Raw genomic sequence first — 26,189 nt, 5'->3', positions numbered from 1 at the left:
CAGCCACTACAGACCGGACTCAGGCTCAGAGGCCACTGCCCGGGTTACTCGCACATGGAAGCATGCTGGAGTTGGAAGCGGCGAATTAATGTCCAGGAGTGTGTGGAGGAAATGCCACATGAGGAGGAGCTGGAGGAGCAGGGAATGCTTAGAGGGGAGAGGAGATGGACGATGGGCCACAAAAGCTGAGTGACTAGATTTATTTGCTCAGCTGCATGGTGAGGAGCCACATTTTGGTTTAATATAAAGAAAAACCTGTCCTAAGGTGGAAGGGGTTGCATTGGAGAGTAGTGGGTTTTGTCCCTGCTGCAAGCACAACTGCCTGCCAAAAATGTTACCTCGGCAGATCCGTGTTCAGCAAAGAGCTGAACCAGATGGCCTCTAAGACTAGTGACTTGATGCAGTTTTCTGGGGGCTGCTGCTGCTGGGCAGAACCAAAGACTTTCTGGCTCCCAGAATAATATCTAGTCAAAGTTGAGGAGAAATGGTCCTGGCTTCTAACAAAGCTGGCATGTCCCTCCATGGGCTGATGGGGGCAAGCAGAGAACTTCCTGTAGGGCAAAGCTACCTAAGAGCATCTGGAGACTGGTGAGAGGTACCAGAACTTGGACATCCCGTGCTCAGAGTTCTCAGAAGCTACCATTCTCACCTTTCCTTTCTGGAGTGGATCTCTCTTCAGTAGTGTGTGATGTCGGCAACCTGTGCTGAAAGTCACTAGGAGCGTGGGTTCTAACCATGGGAGCTCTATCTCTCTTGGACAACAGAGCAGGTGATGTCCCCCCTCTCTGGGCCTCAGCTACCTTCCCATGAAACAATATAAAACATACAGTATCAACTTTCTCTGCCTCTTCTGTCATTCTTTAGCATTTGACTCAAAGTCAGAGAAGCCTGGCTTTGGAATCTAAGATCTATGGCCAGTACCAGTTTCTGCTTTTTTAGTCTCAGCAGGCCAAGTGGCAGTGAGACAATCATGCTCCATGTTCTTCCCATCTCTCAGGGCTGCAATTGTGTAACAAGTGTTCTATGTAAATGTGAATTGTTACTATTTCTACAGAGCAATAACTTGGTTAAACTTTTCCAAGCTCAAAGAACTTTGAATAAGTACAACAACCAGCATTTATAGAGCACTTTGAAGGCTTACAAAGTGTCTTATGGGTGTTATCTCACTGTAACCCTCACAACTTGAGGAGGTAGGTGCTTTATTATCCCCATTTTGTGGATGAAGAGACTTATTTAAGGGGTCTGCCCAGGACCATAGAGCTATTAAGTGCCTGAGAAAGGCTCTAAACTTGATCTTTCCTGATTCCAAGTTCTATCAGCCTCACTGATCTGCCTGTGCAGAAAGTAGCCTGGCTAAGTGTGGGGAGATCAATCAAAACAGCTTTTACCAGACTTGCCCTGAGTCACACAGTAGGAAATATTAAGTGTTTGAGGCCACATTTGAACTCAGGTCCTCCTGATATACGGCTGATGCTCTATCTACTGTGCCCCCTAGCTGTCCCTGGATGAATTATTTTAGCCAAAGAAATTGAAGACCTCATCAACTCCTCAGTTTTACCCATCATTTCTCCACAGATGATTCCCAGATCTATTTTCCAACCCCAGTGAATCTCTCAATCTTTAGGCTCATGCTCCAATTGCTTTATGGACATTTGAATAAGATGTGCTACAACCACCTCAAATCTAGTGTGTCTGAAACAGAACTCATCATCTTCTCCCTCAAACCAGTCCTTTTCTGTTTGAAGGTACCATATTTTCTTCTAACCACCTACATTCACAACCTCGGTCATGTGACTCCTCACTCTCCAAATTGTCAAGTTTTGTCATTTCTGCCTAACACCTCCTTCCTGACCATCCCATCCCAGTATAGGCCCCATTGCCTCGTGCTTGTAATAAATACCTTTTCCTCCCAACAACCTTATCTTTCCCTCACCAACCCTTCTTCCACAAAGCTGCAAAGTCTTAAAGCAAAGGTCTTAAATCATTTTTCAACACTTTTTAAACTTAAGTGGCTCCCTCTGGTCCCTATGGTAAAATACAAATTTCTTGATTTGATATTTATTTAAGGCTCTGAATCCAGCCCACTTTTCCTGATCCATTACACTTATTACACATCACTTAGTTCCTTCAGGCCTGTTTAGTTTAGGTAAACTGGCCTTCTTGCTCTGTTCCTCACATGGGACCCCCCATCTTTTGCCTCTGTGCTTTCAGCACTGTTCCCCCTACCTAGAATGTGCACCTCTTCACTTGCTTCCCCTTCAGTTATCCTTCAAAACTCTCCCCTTCAGTTATCCTTCAAAACTCAGCTCAAATACCATCTCCTTTCCTGATCCTCCTAACCCCCAGCAAGTTATCTGATATTTATTTTGTGTATATCCCTCTATGTATACATGTTGCTCTCCCCTCAACCGAAAGAAAGCTCCAAGAGGGCAGGGGTTCCATTTTATCTTTGTATCACTCCCAATGAACAGCTCAGTGTTTATCACATCTTACATGTTCAACCAATCCTTGCTAAGGTTGAAGGAATTCCTTCACAGATGAAAACTGCAGACCCTTCCCTCCACTCCCCATTTTGATCTGGATCAGTGATTTTAGAATCAACTCCACTATAGCTTTAGTCTTACAAAGCTGCTAAGGTCATGTAGCTATTAATGGTAATGGGAAGACTTTGAACCCAAATCTTCCTCTCTCTAAGGATGCTGCACTTCCTCCTTTTGGAATTAAAATATTAATTTCTTTCAGGGATAGGAAAAAAAGAGGGTAAGACTCCCCAAAGGTAAAATCCTCTGCACTAAACAGATTTCAGGCTGCCTTTACCTCTTCAAACATAGGGCCATTTCTGTTCTTAATAAAAAAAAAAAATCTGTGTGCCCACCAGCAAGAAGTCCAAAAATTCTGACCCACAGATTTGCTTGGTGAAGTTGCCAAGTTACAGAGATCACTGAGACAAATGAACCACACTTTGGAGGAATGATCTTGGGGCTGTTTCCAGCACTTCACCAGGAAAGCCTATGCTCAGCACTGCTCCTCCTGCCTTTTGCCTTAAGTGGCTTGTTCATAGCTTTTTTTTTTTTTCTTTTTTAATTTTTTATTATAGCCTTTTATTTACAAGATATATGCACTGGTAATTTTTCAATATTGAGAGTTGCAAGACCTTTTGTTCCAACTTCTCTCCTCTTTCCCCCCACTCCCTCCCCTAGATGGCAGGTTGACCAATACATGTTAAATATGTTAAAGTATAAGTTAAATACAATATATGTATGTATGTCCAAACAGTTATTTTGCTGCACAAGAAGAATCAGACTTTGAAATAAAGTACAATTAACCTGTGAAGGAAATAAAATATGCAGGCAGACAAAAATAGAGGGATGTTCCTTCTTATTTTAAAATCACTGCAGGGCACTGAAAAATTCACACATCTCCCAGTCAGGGGAAATTTAGGCTCCCACTGCCCAAGTGCCATCATTAATATTTCCTCATTCTTCCTTAATGATAGGACAATCGATAAACAGACAGCCACTCTTCGGGTCCTAGACAGCCAAATGCATTTACCAGCTAGGTTGTTGTTGTTGGGTTTTTTTTTTTTTTTTTGGGTAATTAGATAAACTCCCCAGATCGATGTGCAGGCCCGTTACCTATGCTGGGAGCAAAGGCAGCCCCACTGGCAGGCCCCTTCCTGACACCTGGTCTGCGGGACCAGGCCAACAGCCCTCCTGAAAGTAACAATGGGCTTCTAGAAACCAGACCATACTGTAAGCCAGAAAGCAGAGTAAACTAGATGGCCTTGGAATGAAATGAAATATAATTTTTTTTTTAAAGTTTTACTGAGTCATGACAAAAATGTCCGTTTTTTTGTTTTGTTTTCCTAATCAACAAGCAGTGAATCAGTCTAAAACAGAACCAAGTTATTATGGAGGAGGCAGAGAATAACAAAGAATTACCAGAAAGATCAGAGGACCTGAGTTTTCAATCCTGGCTCTGCAATTTACAACACAGGCAACAGACTAGATGTTTAACATCTCTCAGTCTTAGCTATTCCATCTTTTAAAAAGGAGGTTTTTGGTCTAGAATCCAGATGCCAGATCAGGTGTTCCTTAACCTAGGTCCCCCCTGCCATATGCATATATCTTTATATATCTTTCTTTTCATTAACTTCTGAATAAAATTTAGCATTTCCCTCAATCAGAAATGTAGGGGCAGCTAGGTGGCGCAGTGGATAGAGCACCAACCTTGAATTCAGGAGGACCTGAGTTTAAATCTGGTCCCAGACACTTAACACTTCGAAGCTAGCTGTGTGACCCTGGGCAAGTCACTTAACCTGAGCCTCAGGGGGGGAAAAAAAAAATCAGGAATGTAGGAAACAAATATTATTCTGAGAAGGGGTGCAGAAGCTTCATCAGATGGCCAAAGAGGTCCATGACACAAGAGAGATTATAAGAATCCCTGTGAGACATGGTCCTTCTCTAAGGATCTGTATAGTAATAAACCCTTTATTTCTTAACATGGCTTGATTAGAATTACAATAATCAAATCCTATTATTAGAATAAACGTATCCCTTGCCTGGCAGATAAAGGAAGAACAATCATGAGGAAGAAGAATGCAGGCCTAGAGAGTGTGAGAACAAGCTGTGTGGAGGTAAGAGGTTGTGGGATAGATCACACCAATTACTTCCTTTTCCAATGAAGCATTATTAAGGTAACCCCAGTTACCCATGAAAGGGAAGAGAAGGCCTTTTCCCTCCTTTGGTCAGCTAGCAGCTCCTGCCCATACATGGCTGTTTGAGCAGGAAGCCACCAGTAGGCTCCCACCAGTGGGAGCTCGGACCAAGAATGCTGTGTGGACAGCTCCATTCCCCTTCCTCAGGTACTTCTCTCACAACAAAACTTACAGGGGAAGGTGTGGGGGGAGAAATAGAACAACATTATTCCCCAATTTTTTTTTTTTTTTTAAAGAGAACAAAACAATGACAGAAGTGAAGTGACTTACTCAGTCACAGAAAATATAATACACCTGAACCCAGATCTCCAGACTCCAAGAATTCCTCCTACATGATGCTCTAACACTTTAAAATTGGTTATTCTATCTATTCTATCTATATCTATCAGTTGTTCTGTCTATATCCAGTTGTACAGCGGGCAACCCAGCTACATTTCCTCATCCTGTGAAATTCCTCATGGCTACCCATCCATGAGAAGCTCTGCCCAATGCACATTCCAGGCTGCCTTCTGGGTCCCAGGGCTCTACTCTCACTTTCCCCAAACTGCCAATCTCTTGAATTACCTTCATCCCATTCCAATCTTCAACAGTGTGACTTATGAAACAATGTTTTCTGTCACCTGCTTTTTGCTTGCCAACCCTTTTATTTGCCAGTTGTTCCATTTAAATGCAACTTCCTAAGATCTGGGGCGGTTAGGTAACACAATGGATAAAGCACAAGGTTTGGAGTCAGAGAAACATCTTAAATTCAAATCTGGCCTCAGGCGTTTACTGACCCTGCCTCATCTATAAAATGGGCTGAAGAAGGAAATGACAAACTACTCCAATATCTCTGCCAAGGAAACCTCAAATGGGGTCATGAAGAGTCAAATGTAACTAAAAAATGACCCAACATTTAAATCCTTGAATATTCTTGGGTTTTATTCACAGAACGAATGTCCATGTTTATGTAATTCATTTTTCATCATGATCAATTTAAGAATCATCTTGGCAAAGATTTCACATTTGTGGCACCAACATTTAGATAATTTATGGAGATGATCAAAAAAATCTGTGTCACTCTGAGAACTCTAGACTGTGCAGAAAGAGGCGACTACCTGCCTTCTTCATTGCTTCTGGTGAGCTGGGGTTCACCCTCTCTGCCCTTAGCTGGGTTCTCAGATGGCAGGCACACAAATGCAAAGGCCCCCCAGCTGGCAGGGATTGCCAGAGCTGAAGCTCTGTCAGCAGAATTTCAAGAAGGATCACCCCATGGCACAACGAGGCACTGGAGCAGAGCTTTTTTTAAACTACAGATTTAATATGAAAAAGTTATCTTCAATCAGGGCTTCATTTTTATGAGAGTTTCTTGCATCAAACCTGTGGGGTATCAGCAGCGCCACTGTATAGGAAGACTCCGAGGTCAAAGAAATGAGATTTGCCCATGGCCACCCAGCTAGTAAGTAACAAAAATAGGAAGCTGCTCTCCCTCTGGCCGGCTCCTTCTCTGCCAGCATGTCGCCCCTTCACTTAGCATACTGGTGGTGACCAAGGTGCCTGAGCACCATACCAACCCAACAGTGAGCACCGGGGATGTCTGATCAAAGGCCTCTCCCTTCCTTCCAGTATCCAGTATCTGTGCCCAGCCTGTGGGAGAGCCTGGCAAGCTCTGATCTAACTGGGCACAGCTGGACTCATTGTACAAAGTACACCTCAATCCCAACTTAGTGATGTCACTTTGGTGACATCTTGGAACACTTGTGTGCTCAGTGTTGTGGGGGATACAAGAAAAGGTCTACAGAATATCTGCACTGAAAGAGAACCTTGGAGGCCCTCCAATCCAATCCACTCTACAGGCCCAAATATCTGAACAACTCAGTTGAGATGACCCGGCTGCTCAGTAATACAGCCAGGCCTGAAAGCCGGACTTCCCTGCGTCCTTCACCAAGGGTCATTATGCTGGTGTGGTCAGCATCCCGGCCCTCAAGCAGCTCGCTGTCTAGTTAGGTGAGTGGAAGTCATCCCTGATACAATTACATACAATCTAAGACAGTACAAGCACGTTATTAAACACTAAACTCTGGGAGGCAGATGCTCCAGGCCAGAGTCCATCACCTGCCAGATTGAGTTCTTAATTCTCAAAGGCAGGAAGGAGCCGTGTCAGTGTTTCTGACATCATAGTCCCATCTAACGGGCCAGCAGACATTAAAAACAAGGCACCCTGTTACTAAGGGAGAATATATAAGGCAACATAGTCTTTCTATCATAGAGAAACCAGGCTATATAGAACAGAATCAGACCAAAGGATCTCAATCAATATATTTCACAGTCCCAGAGTCAGAAGGTAGCATGGTGGAGAATAAAGATTGAATTGGAATGCTACCACTGGTCAACACTCATTAGCTCATCATAGCCAAGTCATTTCTTCTTTGTGCCTCTGTTTTATCTGTGAAACAGGATAATAAACATTTAGACTACCTACTTACCTACTGTATGGCATTATTATGAAGAAAATATTTTATAAATGTGTATTTTATAAATTTTATGATGTGTATTGTTATCCTAACTATAAAATGTTAGAACCAAAGAATCTTTTTTTAAAATTAATTTTATAATTATAAAAATTTTTTGACAGTATATATGTATGAGTAATTTTTTTTATAATATTATCCCTTGTATTTATTTTTTCAAATTTTCCTCTCCTTCCCTCTACTCCCTCCCCTAGATAACAGGCAATCCCATACATTTTACATGTGTAAATCCAATTTTCTTGTTGCATGTTAAGTGCTGGATTCCTTCGGAATAAGTAACCTGGGTAGATAGACAGTAGTGCTAACAGTTTACACTCATTTCCCAGTGTTCCTTCTCTGGGTGTAGCTGATTCTGTCCATCATTGATCAATTGGAACTGAATTAGATCTTCTCTTTGTTGAAGATATCCACTTCCATCAGAATATATCCTCACACAGTATTGTTGCTGAAGTGTATAGTGATCTTCTGAGAACCAAAGAATCTTTAGAATTAAAATGTCTCAGAGCTAAACACTGGAGGGGGAGATGGCAAACCAGTGTAGTATCGTTGCCAAGAAAACCCCAAAAGGGGTCACAAAAAAATCAGATGGGATCAAAATGATCCAACAGCAACAGAACTAGAGAGTTCCTCAAAAGCTGACTACTTTACCTTTCTTTCCACAGTGCCAAAATCCTTCCCAGTCTCTACCTGGACACTCCTAGCTCATGAACCCCAGTGGATAGCCCATCCCAGTGTCAAACAGCTCAGCTGGAAAATTCTTATGAGCTGAAATCGGCTTCTCTCTAATGTATCCTCACTGGTCCACAAGTCTAACTTGTGTAGCCAAAGAACATGAGCTTGTTCTCCCCTGCCATATAACCTTAATAATGATAAAGAGAATAAGCAAATATATTCACATACAGATGTACACTCTGCTGACAGCATGATATATTAAGGAAGATCAGATTCACTAATTCAAAAAAGATTATAGTCAGGGACATGTTGCCTTTTGACTTTTTAGAAAGTAGCAAGTCACCTAATTGCTTTAAAAGATTTGATTAGCACAACTTTTAGGTGCATGAATATTATGTTTAGAAGAGCAGTGAACCTGGAAGTTCGGTAATTTGTCTGATATTCAAAAAATACTACATTCTAGGCCTTGGACTTGATGCTCTAGCTACAAGGATTAAAAAAAAAAAAAAAAAAAAAAAGACACTGATGCCTACCTTGAGCAACTTATAATTTAATAGAGGGATATCATGGATACATAATATGGCACTAGGTGAAGAGGAATGTCTTGAAGCCAGAGGCAGGAGGGGGTATCAGGGAAGGCTCATGGAGCAAGTGATACCTGAGCTGTCTTGAAGAGGAGTAGGATATCAAACACAGAGATGTGATAAAAGACCCCAGGGAAGTAGGAAAGAACCAGATGAAATTAGGGAACAATTGGTAATTCAATTTGTCTGCAAATCAGAGTAGATACGGAGGGGAATAGTGGGACATAAGACTAGCAAGTCAGATTGGAGTCAGATAATAGAAGTTTGTCTGGACCACACCAAGGCAAGGTGATTTTTGCTTCTTCTGGGCTCCTATTGCTTATTATGGCACAGAACTAATAATACAAGGGAGCTTCCATCAGGTTCTTCTAGGTATGGATTTTATCTCAGGGATTGTTATCATTAGGAGTCTTAGAATCATATGCCAGAATTAAAAGGCATCCCGATCTCCCTCCCAATTGAGAGTTGAAAAGGACATTCAAGGTACAAAATCACAGGGAGGCTAGAAAGGGACAATCTGCATTTTACAGATGAGGAAAGAGATCTGGAATATAAATGATTTACTAAGATCAGTAAGATATCCTCAAAGATTTCTATTTTCTTCAGTTGTAGAGATGATCTCAATCCTTCATTTACACAACCTAAGAAGACTGCATGCCTTCTTAGGAGTTTCAAAAGAGAGATGAGAACATGATCATGCTGTGATTGTGCTGTGGCCATGCCGTGGCCAGCCCGGGGATGAGCAGCCTCTAGATTTGGCCAAACTGCTCCCTGGATAAACAGACAAATCCTTTCCGTCTTGGTGGGGCCTTTGAGAACTTGTCCTCTCTTGGCACAGCTAGGGGTTGCATTGAGGTCATAAGATATAGAAGTAGGATGAGAACAGAGGGCCCCAAGTCAGCTAATGCAAAAAGCAAAGTAAAAAGCGTTATCTTTCTCCCTTAGTTCTTGCTCCCATTTAATCCAGTCTAATCTTCTATGTGATGTTCAGGGTTGGAAGGGGGCCTTCCAGTGCAAGATACCTTCTATGTCCCCCCCACCATCTGCTTGAAGAACTAGTTACACTTTGATTCACTAATGGTGAAGGCTGTCCATTTCCTCATAGAGAGAGGAATCCCTGGAGTGCAGATTAAGACATGTTAGATTTTGGATATGACCAATAGGAGTTTATTTTGCTTGATTATGCATATTTGTTACAAAATTTATTTTTCTTTCAATGGGGCAGAGGGAGGTGGGAGGGAGACCCATAGTGGAGAATTCTTTGGGAAGCATTCTACCACGAGACCATTTGGATTGTTACAATGTCCATCTTTCCTTCATGAACTGAAATATGTCTCCCTGTGACTTTTCTCATTTCTTCTAATTTTTATACCCTCCAAGCAAATTGAAGGTCGTCTTCTCAATATTGAAAGATGGTGATTGTGTCTATTGTGGGTCCACCCTCTCTCAAAACTCAGTTAAACCTCTAGCCAAACTGTGTATCCCATTTCTCAGAATGCTTCTGTTATGGCCTAGCTTCATGTTTGCTTCTTCTCTTCTGGAAGTGCTCCAATATGCCACTGTCCGCCCTAAGATGCAGTTCTGGGTCACAGACATCTTTGCAGCCCTCAACAGGCATGGCAGGAAACAAGTGAAAATCTGCCTGATCAATAGAACAGACATATACTAGGATAGGAAATCTCTGTCACATAAATACCCACCCACACATCCCCCAAGTTCAGGAAACCAGGCCCCCTTCATTAAGCAGCATCTGGGCTCCTAAATGACTGGGTTAATCAGTCTAAGAGGCCAGAGCCCACAGTAATCGAGCCTCTTGGGAGCAGGGAAAGGCCTGCTGTTTTGCCTTTTACCTTGGTGCACTCTGAAGGTAACAGGAGCTGAGAGCTTGAAAGCCTTTCTCCATCTGGGGTATCACCACAGAAACAGCAGAGCTGACTTTCCCATCCTGACCCTCTCTTATTCCCCGCCCTCCCATCCCCCAAGCCTGGGCTGGCCAGATGTGCTTTGTTTCTCTTGGCCATCTCCAGAGTTCTGGGTGAGTGCCTCACTGAGATGCAGCAGCCCCAGCCCCTTAGAGGAGGGAGCCCGGAGGGCATGTTTGAGTTTGAGCTCAGCCTCAGGGAGCCACCCTCTGCCCCTCCCCACAGGTGGAAGCACAGCAACCAGAAACCGGACTTCTCCAATGACAATGGTTTCTATTGGAATGGCTCAAAAAGGGCTTCTGCTTGGTCTACTGTGTCAGGACAATGTGGGTAGAAGAAAGATTATTAGAAACAAAGGTAGAAGATGAGCTGGGTTCAAGTACCTGTTTTTAACAATTACTAGCTATGTGATCTTAAGTAACTTTACTTCCCTGGGTCTTAGTTTCCCCAATTTGTCAAAGACTAGTTCTCTACAACTCCTTCCAGCTACTGAATAATTGGGGAAAAGGACATTGAAAAAAATGTGTCCCTCGTAGTTTGGGCTGGAATTAGGGGGCAAGATGTTCAAAGGAATAGCAAGCATGCTTCCCATCACTTTAGAGCTAATCAATACCTTTCCCTGAACTATATGGTAACAAGGCTTAATCTGAATCAAGTTTAAAGCATCTAATCCAATGCCTCCATTTTACAGAGAAGAAAACTGAGGTCCAGGGAGGTTAAATGTGCATCTAAATCTCATAATTGATTTTAAGGCTTTGTGACTGAGATAGATTACAGACCAGGCAGATATGTACATATACACACAGAAAAAAAGTTACAAGATAGCACTACACCTGTGAGTAAATTTAAGGTAAGGATCTGCTAAATGACCGAAGGATTTTCTTTGAACAAATCCAGCTCTAAACCTTCTTTGATTTTTATAAGTCTTTTTGTCTAATTTTTCTGTCACTAACTAGCTCTGTAATCTTGGGAAAGTCATGTGCCATGTCTGAGACTCAGGTTGAGTTGTTAGAATTATTTTTTCCAATCCATTAATAAGCATTTATTAAGCACCTTCTACATGCTAGGCCCTGGAAATTTTTAAAAAAATGCAACGATTCCTGTTCTTAGGAGGCTATCAAGGAGGCAACATGTATGTTTATAGAATAGACACAGACAAAATAAACTGAAGACTGTTGGGGGGGGACGGGAGGTCTTAGGGATAGAAGAGGCTTGGAATGGAAGTATGTCCTGAAGGAGGAGAGATATTCTCTGGAGTAAAGGTGGGGAGGAGTACATTCCAGGCAGAGCCATGGAGGTGGAGCTGTGGAGCTGTGTGTGAGGATCAGAAAGAGTTGGGGAAGAAGAATAGAATGAGCCTGGAAAGACAGGATGGGACAAGGTTGGAAAGGACTTTACAAGACAAAAGGAGTTTAGATTTTGTATGAGAAATAATAGGGAGCCAAGATTGTTTATCAAGGTGAGGAGTGACATGGTCAGGTTTGCAAGGGAGTAAAATCCTTGTGACAGCTGGATAGAAGATGGGAGTGGGGAGAGGCAGGAATCAGGGAGGCCATTTGGCAAGCCATCACCTTAGTGCAGGGCAGAGGGGTTGGCAGCCTGAACTAAGGCAGCATCTGCACGAGTGGAAAAAACAAGGCTCCTCACTTTACAGGAAAGGAAACAGAATCCAACAATTAGCAAGTCATTTTTACTAGGATCCACAGCAAATTGGTGGTGGGATCAAGATTTGAACCCTGGTTTCCTGGTCAATGCTCTTTCTCCTGGGCCACAAAGGATCTCTAGCAGTTTATTTGATTGGGCAGAGGGAAGAAATGAGGGTGGAGAATCCAGTTTTAGACAAAATGCTAATTCACCATGAGGCGTGTGGTTACAGCACTGTCTGGAATCATAAAGACCTGAGTTCAAATCCTCTGATGTTCACTGTTTGCACTTGGCAGCCCTTTTATAAAATGTTAATATTAACCAGAAAGGCAACATGACACAGTAGACAGATTGCTGCACCCAGGTTCAAATCTGGCACCAAACCCTGGGCAAGTCTTCCTCCTGAGCCTTCATTTCCACAGTTATAAAATGAGGAGGGGGGGCTCTAAGGTCCCTTCCAACTCTATTTCTAGTCTGACAACTAAGATGACAACAGTTTTCATTACATAGATGTGCCCAACTTACAAAGCTCTATCCCATATACTACTGTGTCTGAGCTTCACCACATTATTCACCCTGTAAATTAGGTTACTTCTGTTTTACAGCAGGGGGAGAGGGACAGCAAAGACCTCAGGAGAGCAGCAGCCACTCAAAGTCCTGTGACCATCTCTAAAGGCAGAGTTGGGTCCTGAATGCCAATCTCCTTCCTCTGAGCCTAAAGCTCTCTCCCGCAGCCGTTCCTGGAGGTAGCCCTATAGTGAGTGGCTGGGCTCCCTGGCGAGCCTGGGTTCTAGAGTAGGTAACTGCACAAACATGGGCCTTCTCAACAAGGGGATGGCTGTTAATGGGCCAGCAGATTACACCTCAGGGGGCTGGGTACTATGACCAGATGCTGCCCAGAGTTCTATCAGGAGGTGAGCTGCTGCCCCTGCTGCCGTCACCACCACCATGAGAACAAGTAAAGGATAACAAGTCCTACTTCTTCGAAGCTTAAGGTTCACAGGGTGCCTCTGCCATAGCAGCACAAGTTTTGCTGTTTCTGTTTTAGAGACAAGGGGGCTACAGTTCAGATAAGAGAACTTATTTATTCCCAGATACACAAATAGGAGGGCAGCTAAGTTGTGCAGGGACTGATGTCAGGAAGACTCACTTTCAAATCTTGCCTCAGACACTTCCTAGCTGTGTGAGCCTTGAACCAGTTTGTCTCAGTTTCTTCCTCTATAAATGAGCTGGAGAAGGAAATGGCAAACTAAGATCTAGCATCTGGGAGACACAAAGACTGAGACACCATCTTTGCCTGTGGAGTAGCAGCAGGAACAAGACACGGACATAAAACAGCTAGATAAGACCTGACTAAGGAAGCTCATGACTAACTTTTCTGAATTCCTACCCTACACAAATAAGATATAGATTAGAAGCTGTTTGGGGATATTCTCTCGCTGAGGACATGAAGGGTGCCGTGAGATCTGGACCCCGGCTCTTGGATTAATCACAATCTTAGTCTGTTCCACCAGAAGACACAAGTCCTAAGGCCCCAGCCAACACTGCCATTCTCTAACACCAGATATTCCAAGGAGGGAACACCGGCTCTATCCTGTGAGATTTGATCACTTGTCTTCTGCAAACTTCTGTTTTTAATCCTCTGTAAAATCAGGACAGTCACGGAACTGAGTAAAATAGTGGACGTGAAAGCTCTCTGTCAAGGGCTGAGCACATGGGGAATTATTGCTAATGTGTCACACATTTGAGGCCTCTTGAAAGGCAGGGCCCACTTCCTCTTGCACTTGCCATCCTCCTGCCTCACCAGGAGGCCCAGTATGTATGGCACAGACAAATGACTGAGCCCCTTATCTGCACCTGAGTCTCAGCTCTCACGCTATGGGAGTGAAAAAATCATTGATCACTGCAGTGCTTTTCATCCTATGTAATCTATTCACTCTGCTTTTGTAATACTAAAATAAGACTTTTTTAAAAGCTAGAGGTATGGTATAGCAGAAAGAGTACTATTCTAGTTGTTAGATCTGGAATTCTGGTCTTGGTTGACACTAAGAGATATGGATCCTCATCAGCCCTTGCTTCTTTTTGGACCTCAGTTTTCCTATATGTAAAATAAGAGTCTCTTCCAGATTGTCAGTTAGCCTAAGAGATCTTAGGGAATCAGCAAGTACTCTGTAACAGGCCCTTACTCCTTGAGTAGAATTCAAATCTGAGATTGGGTCACTATGCTCTATTCTCTTACATTAAGAGAAGGTGCCTCTGAGGTAACCGATCCTGTAAGACCAGAAGGGCCCAAAGATCAGGCAATAGTGGGGTCCTGAGTATTGCCCAAGTGTAGTCCAGTGGTTCTGGAGCAATCCTCCTGCTGCTTCCTGTCTCCCCAAAGCAGGCATTGGCTACCCTGGAGTAGGAACAATCTTTCTGAACCTCTGATTCTCCCAAGATTCTGGAAGTAACTGAGGAAGAACAAAGGGAAACTAAGTATAAAAACCCTTCAGACAGAAGGTATCTTGTGAGAAGACTTGGATGACCTGGTTTTAAATCTTGGTTCCATCCCTTACTGGCCATGTGACCCTGGGCAAGTGAGTTCCCCCGGGGTTTAGTTTCCTCATTTATAGAATGAGAACAATTATATTTCCTCTACTTAGCTCACATAGTTGTTGTAAAAAAAAAAAAAAAAAAAAAAAAAAAAAAAAAAAAAAAAAAAAGAACTTTGTAAACCTTGGTGTACAACAAAAGCACAAGTTATTATTATTAGAAAGTTAAATGTTATAGTTCATACCTTCTGGATCCAAAACAATACTAGAATAGGAAGGAGACTTTTAAAAAGGCCACCAAATAACCAAAACAGCTGTCACAAAATCCACCCAGTTTTTTGATCAAAGTTTCTTTTTAATCTCACATTTTTTTTTTTAAAGAGCCTCTTGAGTTTTCCCTCAAAGTCTGCTTACATACAATTTTATTAAGTTTGATGATTTTTCCTGCCCATATGGAAAATTGAAAGCAGAAATCCAGAAAGGTGAGGAGGAGGGCAGGGGAGGAAGAATGGGGAGATGGGGTGGAATAATGCTCAGAGGGGTCATTCAACTTCTGCCTCTGAGACAAAGTTGCGTGACCATGGGCAAGAAATTTTACTCTCTCAGCCTCAGTTTCCTCATATGTGAAATAATAACACCCGTATCCAGACTTGTTGTGAGCTCAAATGAGACCCTGCCATGTCAACTCCCTTGCCAATAAAATTGCAGTGGCTCCCTTTGCCTCCCCAGTTCAAAACAAAATGCTGTTTGGCCTTTGAAGCTCTTCAGAACCTAGGTTGCTCCTACCTTTCCTGTCTTCTGCCACCTTATTCTCCTATTCTCCAATATGTACTTTAGATCCAGTGACATTAGCTTCCAGGCTGCTTCCCAAACAAGACTCCGTCTCTCAGCTCTGCACATTTTCTCTGGCTGTTCTCCAGTCCCTTTCTTCCTTCTATCTCCACTTCCTGGCTTTCTTGGCTTTAAGTCCCAACTAAAGTCTCATCTTCAAAGAAAGCCTGTCCTAACCCTTCTTGATAGGGCAACTAGGTGATGCGGTAGATACAGTACAAGGAGACTCATCTCCCTGAGTTCAATTATGGTCTCAGACACTTCCTAGATGTGTGATCCCAAGCAAGTCATTTAATCCTGTTTGCCTTAGCTTCCTCATCTGTAAAATGAGCTGGAGAAGAAAATGAAAACCTACTTCAGGCTCTTTGTCAAAAAAATCACATAGGGTCATGAAGAATCTGACCCAAATGAACGCAATCCTTCTTACTTCTAGGACCTTCTGTGTAGATAGCATGTTTATACATATTTGTTTATTGTCTCTTCAATTTTAATCAGACAATTTTTTTTTCCTCTTTGTATTCCCAGTGTTTAGCACAGTGTCTGGTATAGTTACACAATAAGTCCTGGACTCAAGTGAGATTATATATATAAATGTCAGTTATTATTAGAAGGATTATTGATAAGGGAGACATAACTCACAAAGTCCAGCTACTTGAGGCCCATTTAGTAGAAGCAAACAGTTCCCTATACTTCAAAAATCCCATCAATGTCTTACAACTCAGGACACACTAATGTTAGATAATAACTTAATGTTCATAGTGGTGACCCTCAGAATCATCAAGAAAGATTGCTTGGTATATGTTTGGTGCTTAAAGTTTGTTGATTTCAAGAAGTTAATTGTTTAAAGGTGGTGTCCTTTATGTAACAAGATGGGTGTGAGATAACTTAGTAAGATATCAAAGCATAATTGCAAAAACAGAATGCAGAAGAGCTCAAAGTTAATCCAAAAAGCCCACCTCCTTCCATCTTCCAAGTTCTGAAGGATGAATTCTTATTATATTGTAACTTTGCAAAATGTCACAAGCAGGTAAGACTACCCAGAAAACAAGCAAATTGAGAAGATGCCAGCCACCACTGTAATAAGTCACAGAACCTGGAGTGATCAACAGGAAAAGGGGTCTGTTGTCCCTTTGGTGAGCACAGAGCAAAGGGAAATGCTGTTTGTGGCAAGGCAGAGAAGCACATTCAAATTTGGTTTACCCAGATTCCCAAGGAAGCTGCCAGCTATTATAAATGGCTCTGATAACAGTGAGCTGCCATCTGTGCTTGGTTTCTGAGACTACTCATTGCTCTTTTATTAGATGCCTGCTCAATCATATTTATTTAGCTTAAGAAACTTCACTCTCATCCTCTCTGTTCCAAAGTGGCTTATTAAAAAAAAAACAACAACAAAAACAAACAAATCAAGCCTCAAATGTTAATACTAAAAAGCACCCTGGAGAATCAGTATTAATGCTGTAGATAAAATGAGAGAGAAATCAAAGCAGTATGTCTTGGTGGGGGCTTGGCTGCCTTTCAGCTCCAATCAGGAAAAACATCCTCCCAAGAGGATGAGGCATTGGCTGCAGGGCCTGTAAATTCCCTTCTCCAATCTCCAAGGTATCTGCCACAGTAGGGACTACATGGCTGATTCCTTCACATCACAGACCAAGCAAGGCTCAAACACAATGCAAGTCTCCTTATAACTCTACCCAGAAAAAACCACGTTCTCCAGAATGAACACTAAATCAGCCCATGTTTTACACGTTCGCGCACTTTTTAGGTGGGGAATAAGTCAGGGATGGATGTGGCTCTTACCTGCTGACTTCTTGGACATTGTTGGTCCTGGCAGCTTCCAGCAGGGCAGCTTCTGAAGAAAGACAAAGATAGGTCAAGGTTATAAATGCAGGCTGGGGTCTGGAGCTTTTCTACCACCTGCCCCCACACCCAGCTCCTTAAGCTCACTTCTGTCATTCTTGTTCTAACAGAACAAGGCAGAAGCTAGGGGAGGGGCAGCACAGGGTGGCAAAAACCTGAGCTGGCTGGATGGGTTCTTTCAGACTACTAGGAACTGCTCCTGTATTTGATGAAGGAGGAAATGATACAGAGGAGAATGACTTGCCCAAGTCACATAACTGAGCTTACAGTCTGGATCTCTCCTGGGTACTCTTGAGTTCACACAGTGCCAAAGGGCCTGTGGAGCTGCTTCAGTTCGGCTAGATCCTACAGAATGCACCATCTTTTAGCTGAATGGCACTGGGCTCCTAGCTCCATCTCGTGGCCAAAAGGAGAAACTGCAGAATCCTGAAGGGTTTTCAAAGACAGTGGAAATGTCTCAATCAACTCAGCAACAAGTATGTATTTCAGGTTCTCTGGGTACTGGGACCTCAAAGAGGATTTAGTCAAAGGACTAAAACTGAAAGGACTAGAGGCCACCGTGCCCATCCCCTGGGCCAAAGTCAGGAAAGAGACTCTTACATTCCAAGGTCTCTCTGTTAGTTAAATGGCAGAATTAGGATAAGGACCCTAGTTCATTGACTCCCAAAGGGGCCTCATTTTTCCTAACACCTTCACTCTGCAAATAAGGAAACTGTGGTATGGGGGTATAAGTCAATATTAGCTCTTCTGATCCTTAGGTTCCTTTAGGCAGGGACTCTGTGGGTGCCTACCAGAGATCAAATGCTTAATAAATATGTGCTGAATTAGACCCGTTAACTCTATCTGTTGTGGAGATTGGCTGGGGAGACAAAACTTATACATGTGGAACATGGAGAATAAGAAATAGGACTGGATAGGACTAATGCTTAGCAGTATCTGGTTCACTGTAAAGAGTCAGGGAAGATTCCCTGAAAAGGACCGAATATAAACTGAGCCTTGAAGGAGGGGAAAGATTCCAGCAGAACACGGAACTACACCCTGGCTTTCCCCATGTTCTATGGAAAGAGGCAGAGAAAGGAGAGTGGAGATGAATCATAAAAAACCAGTACTTGGGACTCTCAGAGAATCTAAAAGTCAAGAGACAAGATGAAGTGTGAGGAAGCAGGGGGAGCCATGTGCCTTTCTGCGCCCTGAGATCTACATCCTTCCAGGCTACATAAACATTTATTAAGGACTTACTATATACCATACTATTTCCTGCTACCATCAGTCTTTGCCCTTCTGTGATGACTGGAAGGTAGGGAGGAGTCTGCTGAAGTCCCGAGTCCTTCAGGCATCCTGCCTGTGGAGCTTTAGGCTCCATGGGAATCCTTCTCCCAGATTAGACATAGCCTCCCCAGCACTACTCGCACCTACTCCCAAATCATGTGGGGCAAAGCGTGGCTGAGTCTAACAATCATTCTCAGGAATTTTGTAACTTCGGTGCCGGTTACCATCTACTGATACATTTCCACACATCGAAATGGAACATCTAGTTGCAGTCTTGCACAGCTGAAAAGTCCACTGATTTGTGGTTAATGAACATAGCTGGGCTGGTCTTCAGATCAGACATACATTGGTAGAGTTCCATCTGAAGGCTCAGTAGTCAGCTAGAGTCTTAACTACTACAACACAAAGCCACAGAGGAAGACTTTCCTGGAAACTCATCAATATCAACTCACAGGACTAGGAATTAGGAGTCCTGACTGATTCTGGCAGCGTGTGGAAATGACAAATGGCAAGCAATTCCTTTGTTAGGAGAAAACATTTAGATTACATCTCAATGTTCACAAAGTGACTTTTCTATCCTGTAAGATAAGAGAAGGAAACCGAGGGCTGGTCAATGTCAGAGCTGGGACTCCAACCCGGGTGTTCGGCCTTTGCAGACCCTTTGCAACAGTTCCTGGGTTAGACAGTCTGGGACAGAAAGGTCAACAGGTCATCCGTCCAGCTCTAGGCTTCCTTTCGATTAACTATCCGATCGAATCTGCTTGGATACCTGGAGGGACAAGGAACTCACTACCTGGTATGGTTGCAAAGTAATGTCCTAAAGTGACGTGGGTGACAAGACTAAAGCAGAACCCGACTCTTCCGCCTCCCCGAACCCCAGAGCCAAAAGCCAGGTGGTGGACCCCTGTCCCCTCCCCCCCGACAGGACAGAGGCTGCTGGATAATCACCCTTATTGGCGGGGCTCTTGCTGTAGCAATGAGCAACTAGCGCAGATGCCAAGGCCCACACGCCCAGTCCAGCCGCGTTCGGGACTCCACTCCAGCGGCCCGACGAGGGGCTTTCTTCGGTGGCCAAAAGACGCCCCCACGTGGCAGTCCCAAGGCCCTGCAGCTGCCTGTCCCGGCTCCCCCAAGAGACCGCTCCGACATACTGCGGCTGCGCCGAGGACCGCCCCCCGGCGGCCGCTCTGAGATACTGCGCCTCCCCGCAGCCCCCGGCGGCCCCCCTCTGGCCCAAGGAGGCCCCGCGGGAGCTGGGCTGCCGGGCCCGGAGGAGCCGCAGGAGGAGCCCCGGTGCCGGCGCTGTCCTCCTCCACACCAGGGACCGCAGCATCGCGATGTCAGCTACGCCAACCCCGCGCTCCCGGCGCCAGCCCCGGCCACGGCGAGGGTAGAGACCAACATGGCCGCCGCGGCGCTTTCTATCATGACGCGTGGGGTGGGGCGTGTAAGGCCCCACGGGAGTTGTAGTTCACCTTCCGGCAGGTTACGTAGACAGTGTAGGCAAGGAAACTACATTTCACAGAAGACCACAACTTTAGAGTAATAATGGGGCGCACCCACGGAGGCCCGGGGCATGCCGGGAGTTGCAGTTCTGTCGCGGATGAGGCAAGCTGGCGAAAGAGGTGGCCCGTGTGCCGATATCGCCTGGAATTCTTTAGCCATGGTTTCGAGTTCCAGCAAGTGCCAGAGTAGACCAATGGGCTTCAGTTTGGATTAATAAATACTTGCAAGGCATCTAGATCAGTGAGCTTTAAACAAGAGCCTCTAGCCTCATTTATGTTCCCTAAACTCCTCTTTTCTATTTCCATTTTGTATTCCTACCATAAGCAAAGGAGGAGACCTGTGCGCTGGAGCCAGTTAGAATCAGCTCCGGGGAGTCGGTAACTTTTCTCTGTGAGCCTTACTCCGCTTGAAATCGAAAAAACCTACAAATCAGGACGTATTATACTGTTGCTTGTATTTCAGAAAGTCATGGAGATGTTGTTGACAATGTTAATGATTAAACTTTAATTTAATTAAATTAATAAATTAATTAGTTTAATTAAATCTTAATAAATAAACAGAGCTTTTTTCCTCCCCTTTCTTTCCTGGAGAACGGTTAGTCACCGGCACACCCTCTCATCCATTCCCAGCTCGGACTTGTCTGGAGCATGCTCCGATATTTCTAGTTCCATCCCAGTAAACTCCAAGTCCCCAAACAGCCCGAGGTCTCAGCCGGGCTTAACCAGTCCAGCCTTTCAAGCTTTTAACCTTAGCCTTTTAACCATGGATTTCTTTGGATTTCAATCGATCTGGTGAACCCTATGACCCCTTCTCAGAATAATAGTTTTCTACTCATAAAATAAAATACAAAGGCTTATAAACAGAAACTATATCGAAATAGTTATCAAAAGAGTAAAAATAAAAGTTCACGGATTCCAGGTAATCTTAGCCCGGTGTAGAATGCAGTCGCTCCAGCGATCTTGTTACTTTGTACCAAGCCTTGCGCTGGCCCATGAGGGCTGTCCAAAGTTTAGATAATGAGGTCCCCGGTCTCGAGAAATTTACAATGTAATACAGGAAACTGTATCACAAACATTTAAACACTCTGTGGCTCTATATGATCTCATCCATGTGGGTGCAAGTTGTAAAAATTTACACTTCCATGCTTGTTGCCTTGTGTAGGGGGTGCAGCTTGTAGGAGAAATACAGCAGTAATTCTGAGGTGTCCCCCTCCCCACTCCAGACCTTAGGAGTGCAATTGTTAATGCTTTACAAATACAGTCCTATAAACTTGTCGGATTGCCAGATAATCTATTGGTCTGCGATAACAGGTTTCAGAGACTAACCATTAGGCGCTAACAGACCACTCCTCATTTCTACTTTTGGGCCATAAAATTAGCATAACAGTGACAAGAAGAACCAGCTCTCACGGTCTTTTCCGATAAATTTTACTTTGTTATCCTGGTTCTTTGCTAAATCCTTTTGGAACTTTGCCCACTTCAATCGACTTATAATCAACTTTGCCTCTTGAGTGGAGATGGGTTCAAGCCTGCAAATTCTTTTGAGACACTTCAGGGCACTGCAACACCAACCTCTTGGGGTCTCTTTCTGAACCTCAACAGGTGCTCCCACAAAACTTTCATAGAGGATCTAGCTGTATTTTTGAAAAGCTAGTATTTAAAGAGCTCTTTAAGCTTTATTTTACTTTACAAACAACTGTTAGCCTCATGATAACCATTAGAGATTGGTGCTATTATTATCTCATTTTCAGTGTGTGGAATTAACCAAGACACTCTCTCATGGGAATACAGACTTAAACCTTACCTTAATTGTGACTTGAGACTTTAATAGTAACAAATAGAGCCATAGCTAAAAAGTTGCAGGCCCTGTTTCCCACCATCTCTTAGTTAGCTTCTAAGTACTTCTTTTAAAGGTGATGATAGCTTTGACTTATTCAAGGATATCTGCTTGTATTGTGGTTTAAGTTAAGAGTTTATTATTGACTTGCATTCTTTTATTTCTGGGTTAGATTTCCACAATTAGAATGTAAGCCTGGAGTCCCCTAAATAAAGAGAGAAAAGGCCAGGTGGGGAATGGGGGGCTTCTGCATTCATGGTCTTTAATCTGGTGGTTTGCAGTTTATACTCTGTATTCCTTTTACTGACCAATAGCTTGTCAGATGGGAGATGCTGCCCTTTCCTCGAAATTGTAATAAACCCCTTTTTTACTCTGAGAGTCTCGTGGGCACTGTTATCATACATGAGGAAGATTTAGCCACCAGGTTGGAGACCTTCCTTTCAGATACCTTTAACTTTAGTTATTCCTCTTATTTTTGTTATGGTTCTACCCACTGGCCCACCAGCTGTCCTTTTTCATTTATATACTGGTAATAGCCCTTATACATCTCCTGTGTATGTTATTATTTTTATTATTATCTGTCCTTTCTTTCTCTTTTCCCTCTCATTCTGTCTATATAAGGAATCATATCCTTGCTGCCGTTCTGCCCAAAGAAATATAAATTTTGATTGCTTAACCCTTGCAAGGTATCTTGGGGTTTAAGGGCTAGCTACAAACATTTTTTGCATATGTGGGTCCTTTTTTATGATCTCTTTAGGATACAGACCCAATAGAGATACTTCTGGATCAAAGAGTATGCACAGTTTTATAGCTCTTTCCGTGTAGTTCCAAATTTCTCTCCAGAATGATTGGATCAGTTCACAACTCAACCAACAATGCCTTGTGTCTCAGTTTTCTCACATCCTCTCACATCCCCCATCCCCTTTATTACTACCTTTTTCTGTCATATTAGCCAATGATACGTGTAAGATGATACCTCTGAGTTGCTTTAATTTATATTTCTTTAATCAATAGTTGTGATGACCACTTAGCACCCTGCATACCTTAGAATCAGCCTGAGTCAGGATAAGCAAAAATCCTTGGTCTTTATTTTTGGTCTTTAGGGGTAGAAGTGAAGGGAATGGACAGGCAGGATCTCTGCCCAAAAAGTGATTCTGGCTAGTCTTACTCCACCCCCTAGTCCCTCCTACAATTCTCTAGATACACCAAATGATTGGGCCAGCACAGGTTAGTGGGAAGGGCCATTTTCCAAGCATATTCTAATAGAGTATTGTCCAATCAGTAATTAGCTTAAGTGCTTGATTGTCCAACCTCAAAGTATCAACTCAGTTTCAGCCCTTTACAAATAGTTTAGAACATTTTTTCATATGATTATAGGTGGCTTTAATTTCTTCATCTGAAAATTACCTGTTCATATTCTTTGACCATTTATCAAATGGGGAATGATTTGTATTCTTATAAAATTGACTCAGTTCTCTACATATTTTAGAAATGAGGCTTTATCAGAAATACTGACTATAAAAAATTTTCCCCTCAGCTTTCTGCTTCCCTTCTAATCTTAGATGTATTGCTTTTCTTTGTGCAAAACTTTTAAAATTTAATATAATCAGGATAGCTAGGTGGTGCAGTGGATAGAACATGAGCTTTAAAGTAAGGAAGACCTGAGTTCAAATCTGATCTCAGACACAACCCTTCCTAGCTGTGTGACCCTGGGCAAATGCTTTAGTAAAAAAAAATAAATAAAATTAATGTAATCAAAATTATCCGTTTTGTATTTCATAATGTTTTCTAATTTTTCTTTGATCATAAATTCCTCTCTTCTCCAAAGATTTGATAGGGAAACTATATCTTGCTCTCCTAATTTGCTTATAGTACCACTCTTTATGTCTAAATCATATACCCATTTTGACCTTATTGTATTAGATGTAGCTCTATACCAAATTTGTGACAAAGTGACAAAGGGATCCCAAAACTCTAAAACTCCTTGAAGGACAGATTCTCCTTGAATCCTGGCCTCTGTAAAAGATCCTCAGAGATGGGTATCACCCCCATTGATAACACTTACTACTGATTAAGCTTCCCATTGAATTAAAGAGACTTAATCAATTCTCTCAAATTCAGCTCAAACTGCACCCAACCCCATCAAGAGCAACCCCCAGCTTGTAGCCAAGGCTTATAAAAAGAGCCAATCTTAAACCTTCTCTTTGCAGAGGAGCTAATATGCCATCCCTGGCATAGCAGCAAAATTCTGCCTACTGGAATGATATTCTCTTCCAGCATTACTCTCTCTTTATCCTTACCTATTTCCCTCATGAAACTTTATATTTCTCTGTCGGGACTTCACTTTATATCTCTCTGTTGGGACTTTGGCACTAAGGAATTAAGCCTTTCTATTCATGCATAGCAAAGGCTGATTTCCTAATGCCTATAATCAATCTAGCTTTTCGGGTGCATAAATTTCTTTACAAAGGACCTCTGTGCCACCAAAAGGGGGGGTTCCCAAAATTCCCTACCCATGCAACCCTTTGCAACCTTTTCACCCTATCTGGGAGGTCGGAGGAAGCAAGGTGCTGTAGGACTAGGAATTCTAAGGCTCATGACAAAGATGGGACAGATCACCTTTATCTCTAAATCTATTGGAGGGTAATTGAAAGTAGACACTGATTTCCTTTCCATTCCTCCAGGGACATGGGACCCTCCATCTGTTCTCTTAAGCGGTCATTATCAGGAAGCCTCAAGAATCCCTTGCCAGACCACCCTCTTATCAAGATCTGGACCTTATGTCTGGCAATATTTCTTCAACTAAGTACCCTTTCCATTGGTCCCCTGGACTCACACCTCTTAAGTCAGTTTCTAAAATCTCCCAGCGCCCCATCCCCTTCCCCCCCTTCCCCCACTCTGCTCCTCAGTTCCTCCCATACTAGGAGTGGAATCTCTTTTTCTCTTCAGTATCCTGATTCAACCACCCCTTCTAAACTCTGCTCATTGAGGGAAGTAGTAGAGTCTCAGGGTGGAACAGTCAGGGTACCTGTGCCTTTTTCAATGTCAGACCTTTCCCAGATTAAGGAAAAATTTAGCCCTTACTCTGAGGACCACACTAAATATATAGAGGGCTTTTAAAGCCATCTTCCTCCACTTTGATTTTACCCAGGAAGATGTTAACATCATTATCTCCTCTTGTTGCATTGTAGACAAGAAAAAAAAAAAATCTGGGATTGAGCCCAGAAGTATGGGGATGATATGGCTGAGTCCTTCTCTTTCTCTGGTAGATAACTTCCAGGGGTTATTGTTGTCCCAGTGGAAGATCCAGGTGGGACTATCAGGAAGGAAGCAGAGTTAGAGAGAGAAGGGATCATTTTCTAATCTGCCTCATTGAAGTGTGAAGAAAGTATGTGGAATTAACTGAATGAAGACATTCTTATGGGAATATAGCTTTAAATTATACTTTAATTGAATTTTGAGACTGTATAATAATAAATGGAACTATAGCGGAAAAAAAAAAAAAGTTGCAGGTGTTTGTCCCCTCCAGTTTCCCACCATCTCTTAATTAGCACTTAAATGCACTCCTTTTAAAAATGATGATGGCTTTGAATTGAAAGTTTATTATGTATTATTATTGACTTGTATTTTTTGTTTCTGGGTTAGACTTCCAGGTTTAGGGTGTAAACCTAAACTCCCCCAAATTATGGGAAAAAAAAGTCAATGTAAGAGGGCTTCTGTTCTATTTAATCTGGTGTTTTGCAGTTTATTCTTTGCACTCCTTTTGGTGAGACACCTTGTCAGATGGGAGATACCCTTACATGTGAGATAGTAACAAACTCCTTTTTGCTTTTTCTTACTCTGAGAGCCTCTGATTGTTTTTGTAGTCGACACACAAAGGGAATTAAGAAGCAGGTTAATCATGAAAAACTTAAGGAAGTTACCCAAAGAGCTGAGTAAAGTCTTGTCCTCTTTTAGGGGTGCCTTTTAGAGGCTCTAAAGAAATAAACTAATCTGGACCCCACTTGTCCAGAGGGGACCACTGTCCTCAGCATGCATTTTATTAGTCAGTCTGTCTCATTCAGAGGAAGCAGAAGTTAGCCGAGGATCCTCAAATTCCCCCCCCCCCCCAGCTGTTGGAAACAATCTTTAGAGTTTTCAAAATTAGACATCAAAGTGCAGTAGTGGAGAATGAAGGCAGAGCCAGGGTGAGGAACAGAGAGCAGACTCAAATTTTAGCTGCTCCCACATCTGGAAACCATGGAGATCTGTGTCTCAGATGGCATGGCTTGTAATGCTGGAGGAACTGAGGCAAAATAGAGATTAGA

The 26,189-nt window shown here is 42.9% G+C and overlaps 1 protein-coding gene across 2 annotated transcripts in view; it reads right to left on the bottom strand.

Annotated features, from left to right (window-relative positions):
- CLPB (ClpB family mitochondrial disaggregase) overlaps positions 1-19,977 on the bottom strand; it is a 174,593-nt gene extending 154,616 nt beyond the window's left edge. The window contains exons 1-2 of one of the 2 annotated variants that reach the window (XM_074304914.1): positions 19,489-19,977; positions 17,212-17,263 (exon numbers count right to left, since the gene is read on the bottom strand). In XM_074304914.1, the coding sequence (XP_074161015.1) occupies positions 17,212-17,263; positions 19,489-19,873 (437 nt within the window). In that variant the 5' untranslated portion in view covers positions 19,874-19,977. The remainder of the gene's footprint in view (positions 1-17,211; positions 17,264-19,488) is intronic. The other variant, XM_074304913.1, reaches the window with a different exon arrangement.
- Positions 19,978-26,189: the final 6,212 nt, after the last annotated feature.

The sequence above is a fragment of the Sminthopsis crassicaudata genome, chromosome 3, assembly GCF_048593235.1.
Source record: "Sminthopsis crassicaudata isolate SCR6 chromosome 3, ASM4859323v1, whole genome shotgun sequence".
NCBI lineage: Eukaryota > Metazoa > Chordata > Mammalia > Dasyuromorphia > Dasyuridae > Sminthopsis > Sminthopsis crassicaudata.
This window is presented reverse-complemented; position numbering and strand designations above follow the sequence as displayed.